At 59.7% G+C, this 13,662-nt stretch overlaps 1 protein-coding gene across 1 annotated transcript; it reads right to left on the bottom strand.

Moving 5' to 3' along the window:
- Positions 1-384: 384 nt before the first annotated feature.
- NPTXR (neuronal pentraxin receptor) lies at positions 385-9,418 on the bottom strand (the record flags this gene model as incomplete). Its single annotated transcript, XM_084274027.1, has 5 exons — positions 385-609; positions 1,007-1,186; positions 1,515-1,759; positions 1,880-2,102; positions 8,831-9,418. The coding sequence occupies 5 exons, from the start codon at positions 9,416-9,418 to the stop codon at positions 385-387; spliced, it is 1,461 nt and encodes a 486-aa protein (XP_084130153.1).
- Between the last annotated feature and the right edge of the window lie 4,244 nt (positions 9,419-13,662).

Genomic DNA, 13,662 nt, shown 5'->3' with positions numbered 1-13,662 from the left:
CAGGCATCCCACCGAGCCTGGACCGTGCTTGGGGTGAATGGAGGTCTCCTTCCTGCTCCCCCTTGGGGCTGACAGGGCAGGGACCCTCACTGTACCAGAGACACCTACAGCAAGGTCCTCCCCAAAACACAAGGAGGGTAAGGTGAGACCCAGGGGCAGGGTGCTGGAAGTGGGGACAAGCCGCGCCACCACCATGAGGGCAAGAGGGAGGCTGCCAGGGAGCGCCCCTTCCCCCCCCTCCTGGGACACTGGTGCCAGGGGCTTGAGCATTGCCCCAGTGCAACAGCAAGGCTTGGTGGTCCCAGAAGGGAGAAGGGGCTCCCCGCTGTCTCCTGTGGGGCTGCCGTCGGGCTCCTTGGCTCTGGGGAGGGGGTGAGGGGCTGCTCATGCCTTCCTCCCTTCTTCGCAGGCAGCAAAGGCCGCCTTGCTGGCACCCCCGAAGACTTCCACCGCCTGGTCATCCCACTGGATCACATTGCCTTGGAGGTGAGAGGTGCAGTTGGCCAAGCCCAGGATCTCCGCCGGCGCCAGCATGTGGTCCCACACGCCGAACTGCGCCAGCTCTCCCACGAAGGCCTGCGTGGCGTCAAAGCGGCCGCCCAGCGTGTCCTGGGAAAGAGCGGGACAGGCAGTGGGACGGGGATGGGGCAGGATAGGAGCAAGAAAACATCCACCAAGCACACAGTGGAGAGGAGACAGGGAGAAGCAGAGCGAGATGCGCGAAGGCAAGGAGGGGGAGGGATGGGCACGTTGGGGAGATGCAAACAGACAAGGCAGGAAGGAAGTGGAGGACAGAGGGATGGGGAGAGGGAAGAAGAGAAGCCAATGAGCACACATGGCCTGCCTGGAGGTCGGATAAGCAGGCAGGAGAGCCCCTCACCCACACTGCCAACAGGCCCTGCCTGCATCGCCTCCTGCCTTTGCCCCATTTGGGCGCTGCCCCTCCGGCCAGTGTCAGGCCCGGGCGATGTGAACTGGCAACCTTTGGCAGTGGGCCAGCACCTACCTGCTCCTGGCCCAGGATGATGACTCCCTGGGGCTTGATGGCGTGCCAGGAAGCCAGGTTCTCACCAGCACCCCGCTGCTCGCCGTCCTGGTACGCTGACCACTTTCCGTCCCGGGTGGTCCAAGCCACGCAGACGTGGTGCCAGGCCTTGTCCTTCAGGCTCAGTGGCAGCTGGGCAACCTTCACACAAAGAACAAGAGCTTGATACTTGGTGGAACTGCTGGAGGGCCCCAGCATCCCCCCAGCCCCTCACAGAGGAAGTGGTGCACCCCCATGGTGGTGGCATCCCAAATTCCACCAAGGGGATGCACGGCTTCTCCCTCTCAAGACCACCCTGGCGAGGTATCCTCCCCATCTTCATTGTCCTGCCCCTCCCCCCAGCTCCACCCTCAGCCTCTTCCAGCTTTTCCATGCTGGTACCCCTCAGAGGCATCGTTTCCTAGGGGAGTCAAAGGGGAAAGAATGAGGGAAAGAGCTTCCTTCCTGTCCAACCTCTGGTTGGGCTGACCTTATCGTTGATGAGCAGCTCCAAGGGGTTGGTGCCCCACTCCAGCAACACAATCTCATTTGCTTGGCTTGGGACCGAGTAGGAGAAAGGGGTGCCGAGCCCCGCCAAGGCCTTGGACTTCAACCACATGCAGATGGTGAAGGCATAGAGCTCTGGCAGGCTCTTCTTCATGCGGGCGTACATGTAGTTGTTCTGCACCGGGATGGTCACCTTGAAGGCATCGGGAGGGCTGTAGCCTGGTGGCCCTGAATGCAAAGAATGGGGAGGAGAGAAGACGGTCAGGACCCATCGCTGGGATGAGGATGGCTTGTCCCGGGAATCCTCCATATCACCTCCCTCCCCACTGGGCAGGACTCCAGACTCACTGTGCTCCAGCTCCGTCACCCGGTTCTGGAGGGAGTTCAGCTCCTTCTCGATGTTGTGCTGCTGCTGACTGCGGTCAGTGTTGGCGGCCTGGCGCTCCTTCTGCAGGGTCAGGATCTTGGAGAGGAGCTGCTCCTCCAGCTGCTCCATCTTGGTGTGGAGGGCGTCACGGGCAAGCGCCGGAGCAGTGGGCCCTGAGCCGTTGCTGCGGGCTGGGAGTTCCTGCTGCACTCGGGGGCAAAAGGAGGGACAAAAGAGACAACTGAGCGTGGTGTTACCGTAAGAGGTTAAATAAGGCCAAGTCCAGCCCACACCACCGTGGGGAGTGCTGAGATCATGACCCCACATCCACAGCCAGGTCTTCTCTGAGAGCCTCCAGCTGACTTTGTACCTCCCCTCTCGGAGCCCCCACTGAGCCCCTGACTGCAAAACAGAGCTTGGCTGCTCTTAACGACTTTCTGCCGCTTCAAAGACAGAACAAGGAGGGGATGCACAGGGTGCTTGGGGCATCCCTGGGCTCTGCTCCCGTGGGCAGCCTCTCACAAAGAGGGGAGTAACATGGAAAGCAGCTCAGAGTTCCCATCCCCGCTGCTCCCGAGGCTGCTTCACCACGGCCGGTGCCTTAACATCACATCATGGGGCTGTGATCCTCTTAGCCCGGCTCAGTCGGCACGCGGGGGTGTGTGTGCACGTGTGCCACAGGTAGCTCTCCGTAAGTGTAAGCCAGCCTCTCCCAGGCCACAGAGAAATGGGGCCAGTAGCCAGGTTGTTGTATCTCTGGTCTTTGAGACATGATCAGTCACCTGGGGACATCAAACATACCTCATCCCATCAAGGTGAAAATCCAGACCAAAAATCTTCCCGTGGCTGATCCAGAACCCGATGCCTGATGAGGATGCTCCCAGACACTACTGCACCCTGCAAAAACCCCAGAGCCCACCATGGTGGGAGACCTCATCCCAGCTGGAAGGAAACCAGGCTGGCAGGGAGAAGGTGGTCCTTTGTCATGCTCTTGGGGTTTCTGCATAAATAGTGGCCCTCTCCCTTCCCCACATCCTGGGGGCACTAGGCAGTCTGCCATGGGCTGGGAAAGATGGTGACTACCTTCCCCACGCTGCCAGACCTTCCCCAAAGCTCTGGCAGAGGCCAAGGCAGAGGTCAGCATGGCCACTCCAGCCCCTCCCCACAGCCTTGGAGCTGGGCTGGAGGAGGCCGTCACGCTCATCTCCAGTTGTGGCTTCCACATTTTTTTCTTCCCTACGTCCCACTCTTCCAGGATGACAGGATTTGATGACCACACACACAAAAATGCAAGGGAGTATATGCCACTCATGTCACACCCAATCTTTGCTATATCCATCATGAACAAGTGTGGTGGAGAAGGCAGGGAGCGTCTGTACCATTTCCAAACTGCACATCCCTGGATTTGGAAGAGTAAAGAAGGAGAGTCCTCCAGGAGAGGCACTCTATGTGCTTGGAGAAGGGTGTTTGGACATGCCGACTCAAAGCCAGAGCCCCCCAGCTCTGGAGCAGCTGCCCATGGATACTGGGGACAGCAGGAGTAGGGTCCTGCTAGGCAAGGTGTCACCTGATCTGTGCCAAAACCCCAAACCTACCCCCCCAGCTCCTTCACCGAAGTAGGATTTTTGCTCTGAAGGACAGGGGGGAAGCAGGACATCATCAATCTGCTCTTGAAAGCCCCCAGGGTACGGGCTGCAGACCCAGCCACTGCGGAGGAATCACTCAGCTCAGGTGTCCCTGCAGCTAACAGCCCCCTCTCCAGAGGAAAGCCAGGTTTCTCCGGGCAGGATGCAACCTTGGCAGATGGGAACAGCAGGGAGAAGGTAACAGGGAGAGAGAGGGAAGGCAAGAGGATGGTCTTGGTGTGAGCAATTGGCCCTGCACCACACAGGAACACACTCGGGCTCCAAATAAGAGCGCGGCTCCGATGCCCCAGGGTCTGGAGGAGCCCCCAGCACAGTCTGCCAGGACAGACCCACGGGTTTTGTCAGGAAAACCAGTGCAGAGAACTGAAACCCAGCGAGAAAGGAGAGGCTGTGCCAGGCAGGGACATTTGCCAGCCCTGACCAAACGCCCGCTCTCACTGCCGGCTCGCTCCGGCGGCTCCGGGGATGCTCCTGCCGAGAGCAAAACCTCCCTGGGAAGGGAAAATCACCTGGCAAAGGGCATCTTACCTTTGGTCTCCATAAACAGGGAGGGATTAGCTGATGGTGAGGGGGCTTTAGCCCTGTTTTGGGGGTGGGGGGGGAAGTGTCTTGCATGCAGCCAACTGAAAGTCAGGGTGGGGATAACAGGAGGGAAGGAAAGACAAGTGGGAAGGTTCATTTTCATCCTCCCAGCAGAGAGAGTTCCCGGCCAGGGCTGCCTGTGCTCATACCCCAGCAGAGCTGGCTGTGTTGACCGGGGGGGGGTTGGGAAGGGGGGGCAGCCTAGGTGGGGTGAGGGTTTATTTTGCCTCTTTGTCCGTGCCCGTGTCCCGTGGGCTCTGAGAGCTTTTCTCATCCCTTCAGGCCGCCCGGCTGCAGCGGAGGCTGGCGAGCTCCTGGCTGCCGCACGCTTTGATTGCTCGAGCTGCGGGTTTGGAGCCTACGTCCCTGCCTTCCTGCACGGCTCCATCTGTTAATGACGAAAAAAGAAAAGGCTGGGAGCTTTTGTCACTCCTGCTAGCCCCCGATAGCCTGCCCTACATTATTCAGGAGTGACTGAGTGCTTTTTTTTCCTCCTCCTTTCTCCTGCTCTTCCCCCTGCTGCTATTTTCTTCCCTCTGTAACTTTTCTCCCTGTGGCTTTTTCATGGCTCTGGCTGCGGCGCGTCTCCTGATGCTCTGCTCCGTGCACACACACACCCCTTTTGTTCAATTTCTTCCCCTTTCCTGAGTTTTTCCTTCTTCATCCCACTCTCCAGCTCACCTCAGTCCCTACAGTCCAGCAACAGGGGCACCGATAGCCAGACCCACGTGGCCGGCCGAACCATTGCCAACCCTGTGCTCCTCGTGGCAAGGGATGCAGCCGGTACCCTCATCTGGCAGAGTTTGGGGCCATGCCATCAGCATCCCAGGAGCATCACAGCAGACACCATCCCTGCAGCCAGGCCGTGGCTGGACAGGAGACCAGACCTCCTCACCCCACCCCATGGAGATCTGCTGGGTGATCCCCCTGCTCCAGCTCCGGGCTGGGCGGCATCCCCTAACCATCCTCCACATCTCCGAGCGGCCGCTCGAGCATCTTTCTCCCAAATCAAATTATTTGCAAAATTATTAATGCTGGCTGTGCAGCTGTTCTCTCCCGGTGACCTTTGGGGAGGGGAAGAGGGGGGGGAAGCGCCTTCTCCCCGGCTGTTCGGCAGGCGCCCGGCTTCCCATCTGCCGCCGCGCAAGCAGCCGGGGAGTGGGCAGCGGGTGCGGGGGAGGCTCGCACGCTTTTTGGCCACCGGAGCCGGCAAAAAGCAGGTTGGCTGATGCCAGGTAACATTAATCACGTTAAATGTCAGCGGCTGGCGGGGGGGCGGGAAGAGGGTGGCGGGGGTGGGGGGCCGTGGGATGGGGGCAGCGACACCGGCGCGCGCTCGCGCAGGCTGCAGCCCTCGACTGCCAAATGCACTTTGATTTATGTAAGGCGATCAGAGCCTCATTTACTAATGCACCGGGAAATCTGGGCCCTGCCACTCCCCCTCAGCCACCAGCACACAGTGCCCACCTTAGCTGCTGGGCCAGGATGATGCCTGCGGGTCGGTGCCCCGGCACATCCCAGCGATGACAGTGCTGAGCCAGGTGTGCAGGCACAGCAGCCCCATCCCCTTCACCAAAACCACCAACCCTCCCAGCTGGCCCACTGCTCCTCCATGGGATGGTCACTGCCATGGGATAACACACTCACTATGTCAGGGTCTTTCAGACCACGTCACCCTTTTTGGACCCATGCAGGAGCTTGGAGGGTCATTAAACTCCGGGAAGGATTGAGCATAGTAGGAGACAGGCCAGGGTGTCTTTCCCCAATGCCTCCTCACAAGAGCAGAGCTCATTGCTGATCCTGTCCCCCTCAAGCCTCACTTGGGGATGGGGTGGTCACAGTTTGGGGAAGATGGGGAGGAAGGGGGACACCAGCACAGCCCAGGTGACAATGGTGATTCCCTGCCCGCTCCAAAACCACTCTGTTTCCATTTGCAGCAGTAAGTAAAAGTATGGCAAGGGAGCCCCCAGCCCCCTGGCCCTGCGTGACAAGATGTGCCTGAGCACATGAACACAAGTGTGTAGGGAGCAGGGGAACCCCTCAAAACCAGGAGGAAAAAGCCCGGCCAGGCTGGTGCACACAGGGAAAGGACGAGCGATGCCTTGCAGGGGGTCAGGATGAGGTGAGGGAAGATGTCCCCGTGTGAATGCTGCACCAGCACTTGCCTGGCCCGGCTGTAATGGCAGGGGGCAGAGAGCAAGCACATGGGGGCCCTCCCTGCATACGCCCCCAGGAAGCCCTGCTGTCGCACTGCCAAAATTAAGAATTAAATGGCTTAATAGGTTTTTCAGTGCCTCAGTAGATCTTGTTATGCCTTACAGCCAGGGCCGAGAGCACCCGGATTAGGTCAGTGATCTTCAGCCAGCCCACTCCCCACAATCCTGGCTCCGGAGCCTCCAGCAGTAATCCCTGCAGGCAAACCTACTCGGAGATGCCCTGGGATGCAGCCTTCCCCGGGGGCCCACGGCATTTTGTGGTTCCCTCTCCCGAGACTAAGCCCCCCTCTGGGCTTTGCCAGTGTTTCCTCTCCTTCCCTCCATCCCGTGGGTTTCGCAGAGCCTCTGGCACACTGGCAACCACCCTGGGACTGTCCACATCTGGGTCACCTCTCAGGGAGATCACGCCTCCCTTCAGGAGAGCTGTTGGGGGTGCCCCCCATGCCATGGGGTACCCCAGGAAGGTTCCCAGGGCCAAAGGATGAAGCCATACAGGACAGAGAGGCGCAAGCACCCCGCTGTCATGTTTCAGGGTGTCTGCTCATACACAGGGTGGGTCAAAGGGAAGCCAGGGTGGGGGAACACAGGCAACCATCCCTGCATGAGGGAGGTGCGTCCCCAGGGCTCGACTGGCCAGGCTGTGGCAGTCCCAGCTGTGCGGAGCCAGGCCAGCCAAAACCCAGCACACCCACACCCCACTGCCCTATCTCCTGAGCCCACCGGGCTCGCTGGGCAGTGGGGTGCTGCGTCTCCCCTGCTGAGCACCCTTGGGTCCCCAGCAGCGTGGAAGGTGACATGCCTCTCATCTTCCTCATCAGTGTGTGTGCACATGAGCATCACTTCAGGCACCCCAGACACACATGAGAGCATCGCTCTCCTCCACCTCAAACCTCATGAGATGACCAGAAACCCCAGGAGAGGCGCCAGGGCAGCTCCCAGGTGACACAGCCCCTCAGGGAAGGAGGGCAGCATGACCAGAGGGTAGGTAAAGGCCCTACACACCTCAAGGTCCACATCGCTGTGCCAAGAACTGTCCCACTGTGCACTGCCTGGTCACCCTGCCCACACCAGGGTGCTTGTGTGTGCACAAGACATTATTTTTTCCCCTCTCCTTTATTTCTGGACAAGCACATCTGCTGCCTGCATGTGCATTTCTTAGCTCAGATGTGTTATCCTGCTTGTGGGTGGGAATCAGTTTATTTGGGGACGCAGGGGGATTTCAGGGTGACTCTGTCCCTCCTTTTGGCTGCAGCGGGTTCCAGGCATTGTGCTCAGCCCTGCTGCATGTCCCCCCTCCCCACACGTGCCTCTCAGTTTGTTTCCATGCGTGCAGTACCCTGACAGCTTACAGGTGCCTCCTCTGGTCTACAGCTCCTTCCCCACACGTGGGGATGTGTTCACTTGCCTTTCCCCATCCTTCTATCCCTGTTCATTTCCCCATCCGTTGCAGTAACCCTCTCTCCTGGTCTCATTAGTGGCTCTGAATTTTCTGCCCATGACCTGTTGATAACGTGCCCACATGGATGCAGGGAGGAAGGCAGAAAGGTGAAGCTGGGGAGCAGGACCTCATGGGGTGCTGCCTGAGCCCCCTTCCAGCTCAGCGATCCAGGGAGGTGCAGAGAGGGCAACAGGGAACCAAACTGGAAGGTGAGGAGGTTGAAGACTCACAAGAGGCTCCTTGCAGGTTGCTTTGGCCCCCAACAGACCTCAGGGGACAACACAACCCCCAGAAAAGATGGAACATCTGGAGCAAACCCCCCAGGGAAACCAGACAACTCCTCTCCAGAAGCACTGATGTGCCCAAATTATTGCCCTGTCCACATCCTGCAAATTCTGCCAAGGTCTGTACAACTGCTGAGTCCACATCAGCCCAAGGAACCAACTGTGACGGGACCCATCCCTGGCATCACCACAGAGCTTGCAGCTAGGCTGGGGCTGCGTGGATGCTACAGAGCACGCATGGACTGAGGTGCCCGATGCCACAGTGATGGGCACAGAGAGCTGCTCCACTTGCTGTGCGTGCGGCAGACAGCACCACACTTCACTTTGTATGATGTCCCCTCTGTAGCAGCGGTGGCACAGGGTGGCATTCACCTTCCTGCTAACAGGCAGGATCTGGCCCTGAGCTGATATCCAGCTGCCCTCACCCCAGCAGAAGCCTTGGTGGGTGCTACAGGGATGGCAAGGTGTCCTACTGAGGGGCAGGCTGGGGGGAAAGCAGGGCAGCCCTGGCTCCTTGGGACCATCCTGCACGGGGGGAAGAGGGGAGCTGAGGGCAAGCCGCTTGTCCCTGGGCAGAGACCTCAGGGAAGAGTGGGGCAAGGCCAGCCTGCCTGAACCCTCCTGAGGGGGGCAAGCTGTTTTGGGGTGCGGGTGGCAGCAAGGCCTGGGGAACGGTGTGGCCAGAGCACCCCCTGCCAGGAGCACACCCCCCCACCCACACCCTCCCAGGAGCATCCCCCCCGACCCCGGGGAGCATCCCTCGCACCTCTATCCGGTCGATGCGGTCCTGGAGGGCGCGGACGGCCTCCTCCAGCTCCCGCACGGCGGGCGGCTCGGCTGGGGGGTGGCCCATGGTGCCGGGACGCGGGGCGGCGCGGAGCCCGGCAGCGGCGGCGGGGGGGGCGGCGGCGGAGGGGCTTCGCAGGCCGCCCTCGCAGCGGCTGAGCTTGCCGGTGAGCTCCCGGATGGTCTCCTGGTCCATGCGGATCCGCTCTTTCTGTTCCAGCGCCGTGCGGCGCAGCTGAGCCGCCGCGCTCCGCAGCGCCAGCAGCTCCTCGGGGCCGGGGCCGGTGGCGGGGCCGGTACCGGGGCCGGTGGCCGGGCACTCGGCGCTCAGCGGCGTGCAGACGAAGCGGCTGAAGAGCGGCGGCGGCGGCCCCCCCGGCAGGCGCGGCCCGGCGCTGGCCAGAGCCTCGGCGGGGCCGTGCAGCGCTCCCAGCCCCTTGTCGGCGGCGGGCAGGAGCGCGGCGGCGGCCGAGTCATTGTCGGCGGCGGGCGGGGCGGCGGGGCCGGCGGTGCCGGCCGGGTGGACGCTGGCGATGATGCAGATGATGGCCCCCAGGAAAGCCAGCATGCCCGCCGCCAGCAGCACCGCCAGAAACTTCAGGGTGGCAGCGGCGTGGGGGGCCCGAGCCCGCGGACGGCGAGAAAAGAAAGCGGGAGGGGGACGGGTGAATGGGGCCGGGGGGGTGGGGGGGGTGGGTAGGGGGAGACTGACGGCCCGAAGGGAGCCGGCGGGGAAGGACGGTACCGGCAACAGCACCGGCGCCGGGGCCTCAGTGCTCCGCGCCGCGCTTATATCTGCCGGGCGGCGCCGCACGCACCGCACCGCACCGCGCCGCCCCCGCCGCCGCCGCCGCCGCCGCCCCGGCTCCGCCGTGCAGCCCCGCTCGGCCCTGCCCCTCTTAGGGGACACCCCCTCCCGCCTGCCTCTCCCGAGCAGTCCTCCCCGGGCTGCGAGTGCGAGGGGCACGGAGACGAGGAAGAGCGGGGAGGTGGGGGGCACCCCGAGGGCACCCGGGGACGAGGGAGCCGGGGCTCGGCCTCGCTGAAAGCAGCCCCGCGGGAGCCACCGGCAAGGGGATGCTCCTCTGGGACGGACCGAGGCACGATTTCCCCCCGCCACATGCTTAGGCTGGAAGTAAAGGGCCCCTCGTTACCCTGGGGGTCATCGTCTCGCAACTAGGTGTCCCCCAGGAGGGTCCTTCTGGATGCTGGCGCCCCTTTCCCTCTCTCCCTTTCTCCCGAAAATTAAACCAGCAACTTCCCAGCTCCTGGAAGTGCCTCCCCGGGGAGGGCGGCAGGGCTGCTGCCCTGGTTTCCTACCCCAGCCATCCCTGTTGCAGACAGCAGCTGTGGGATGCTTCTCCCTGTGTTCTGCCCACAGCGGCCGTTTGGGAAAGAAATACCTACATTTAATCCTCCCCTGCCATCATTTTGTCCTAAACTGCTCCTAAAGAAGATCCTTCAGACAGCCACTTTCTCCTTGCTCCAACAGCACGCTCACCCACCCGATAGACACCACACCGTGCCCTCTCCCCATCCCAGGCACGCCAGGGCTTCTGCTGCCCAGCTCAGCTGAGCCAAGAGGAGCATGGATGTAAAGCTCGGCTCGGGAATGGCAGGAAATCCTTCCCAGCCGGCAGGGAAGCAGCAGCGTGTGTGTTTAACACAGCTCCAGTGAGGGATATGAAACACACCTACAGATAACATCATATTCCCTCCCCCAGGCACGTTTGAGTGGAGAGCAAGGGAGCTGGAGCTGCAAAGGCTCCTCAGGTTTGGCTGCTTGGGAAGAGGTGAGGAGCGGGATGTCACCCTACAGAGTTCATCACAGAAGTGGGCATGGAGGGGTGCGAGAAGGTGGGTATGGAGAGAGCCCAGCAACAGGCACCTGGCCCTGGCAGTGAGACCAGGGCACCCCAAAGAGATGAGAGCTCAGAGCACTGCGGCGAGCGGGTGCTGGTGCAGGATGCAAAGAAAATGGAAACCCACAGCCTTTGGGATGAGGGGATGCCACCAGCCTTCAACCTGCCCCTTCCTAGCGGCAGCAGGGAACTGCAATGCCCTGTGTCATCCCCTGCGTGCACGTGCCCACCCTTGTCAGCAGCCAGGTAGAAGCAGAGTCAAAACAAACCCATGTGGGTGCTGGAGCAGCCCACCTCCCCCACAGTGCACAGCTCAGGGTGGGAAGGGCGTCCTTTACCTACATGCCCCGCTTCTGTGAGGCTTTTCTGGTCCCAGGCTGGTGGCAGCGATGCCGTGCTGTGGACTTTGTGCTGGCCCAGCTGAGCATCCCTCATGTGCTGTCCAGATTTTATTCCCAGAGGCTGTGGGATCGCCATGGTGAGGTTTATCTCAGTGGCTGATGCCACTGTGGCAGCGAGTGGGGCTGGTGAGAACCTCCACACCAGCCTCAACACACTTGCCCATGCTGGGACTATGGGAGGTTGAAGAGGTCACCGTCTTCAGGGTCCCAACGTCTGCCTGTCCCTCAGCAGGGACCACAGCTTCTTCCTGGAGACAAAGAGGTGGCAAAAATAGACGTTTCGCAGGGGGTGATGACTCAGACTGGTGAGTAGCCAGAGCAGCCTCCCTGTCCTGTGAGCAATGATTCAAAGCTGCTCGGGGGGCAGCTGGCTCTGCAAAGACATGGAGATGCCGAAACCTTGCCCTCCTGTGGGTGACAGGGTGGGGGGAGGCGATGGCGGGGGGGGGGGGGTTGAGGAGCCTGGTTTTGAGCAGGACTGGTGGTGGAAGCTGGTTTCAACAAGAGCTCATGGATTCAGCCCAGAGGGATGGGGAGCAAGTGATTAAGGGATTTTCTTCCATCTAATTAACGCCCAGTGTCTCTGGCTGGCAGCTGTCCCCAGGGCGCAGCCACGGGCAGTGCAAGGCAGGCCAAGGGGCTACGCTGCCACAGATCCTGGGTGAGAGGGATGTTTAGGATGGGCTGCTGGCACCAGGGAAAGGAGATGATTCACTACACTCAGGGTGGCAAGGGAAGGGGAGAACCTGGGGGCATCTGGGGTGGGGGATTCACCCCCTCAAGGACCATCACCCAGCTCAGGGGCATACCCAGGGCCGCCCTAATGAGGCAAAAGGGAGGCCTCTGCTGCTGCCACCCCATGGACCCAACTGCACCTTCTCCATAGACCAGGATCCTTCATCCCTTCTCACTCAGGGATCTGCAGACTCCGTGTAGCATAGAAATCCTGGCTTCCTTCATTTCCAGGTCTCACAGCCCCACAGATGTGGTTTGTATCACCTCCTCCCAGTGAACAAGGTCTGCCTGCACCAATATACTCATGCAAGACCTTGGGGGATGAGTCCGGTCACAGCTGGCATCTACCTCTACAGCCTTGTTCCAGCTCCAGAAAGTGTGGGTCAGAGGTGGCTCCACTTGGTGGACTCAAGTCCAGCTAAAAGCCAGCTCACCTCTCAGCAAAACCAGGGCACAGGGGTGAGGGAGAACACAGCAGCCCCACTGGTGTTTTGGTGGCATGATACAGACAGCACAGCAGTTTGGCCATGGCCAGCTCCCTGGCTCCAGCTGGAAAGGGCCTTCCTGCAGCTTTCCAAGCCCCAGGCAGTGGAGAGGCATCTCCAGCACCCACAGCCTTGGCTGACAGCAGCCCCCATGCCAGGAGACCCCCAGCTCTGCCCAACCTCTCCCCCTGGGCAAGGCCTGGATCACCACCCTCAAGAGTAGCATGTTTGGGATGGAGGCAGCTTGCTGGTGGCACCCTACAGCCCTGTTCAACTACAACCCTTTCCACTCCCACACCACGCAGCCCAAACCCATCCCCTTCCCCCAGCACAGCTCCTGCCAGCACCACTCCTCCACCCCAAGTGTGCTGTAACCATTTTGGTACATTTCTAGGGGTAAAGGGCTACACAGTTAAGAATATTTTTCAGGTGCCCTTAGGCACACATTTTGGAGTTGGGAAAAGCCTAAAGCATCCTGCAGCCATCAAGTGCTGGGCTGCACTCAGATCTAATGTCATTTTTAAAAGGCCCAGGAGAGCCTTGGGAGGTTCTCTAAAGCACATTGGAGGAGGATGTTCGAGTTCTGCCTTCCCCAAGTGCCCCCTCTTCCCTCAGTGTTACAGAAGTCCTGCTTGTCCCTTGTTGGAGACCCAAACCGTCCCGCAGTGCATGCAAAGGATAACTAAGCACATTTGTATTTGGCTGCAGAGGTGGCCACAGCCCACCCAAGGAAGAGAACTCAGCAGGTTTTGGAATGTAACAATTTATTGGGGTTAATTTTTTTTTTTAATTTTTAACTCCCCATTTCTGGCATTGATACAATATTCAAGAGCAGCAGAAAGAACAAAATGTACAAGAATACAAGAGTAATTAGCACAACCCCCACCCCCAAACCTGGAGCAAACCATTTTCTTGTGGGAAGCACCAGGGGAAGGGGTGATTCAATCGCCCCTCCAGTGGCTACGCCTCCCACCCATCCGCTCTAGACAGAGTTTAGCCAGCTGGGAACTGGATTTAAAAACAAAAAACCAAACAAAACCAAAAAACAGAACAAACACTATATTTAAAATGAAAATTGCAAGACAAAAAAAAAATAGATATACAATTCATCCGTGCACAATCCTTAAATGTATTTTTTTCAAAATAAAAAAAAAAATTACAAGATACATATTTAGGTTTATTTTAAATTAAAAAAAAATTTACCACCTTCACTCTGTATTCCAAGTGAGGGGAAATAAAAAGACAGATGGGTTGCACCAGAACCATCAGCACTCTAGGAGTTAGGTCTGACCTTCTCTAAGAGAAAGGGTAAGGCTCTGGTGCTGCCAA

The sequence above is a fragment of the Gallinula chloropus genome (genome assembly GCF_964237585.1).
Source record: "Gallinula chloropus genome assembly, chromosome: 1".
NCBI lineage: Eukaryota > Metazoa > Chordata > Aves > Gruiformes > Rallidae > Gallinula > Gallinula chloropus.
This window is presented reverse-complemented; position numbering and strand designations above follow the sequence as displayed.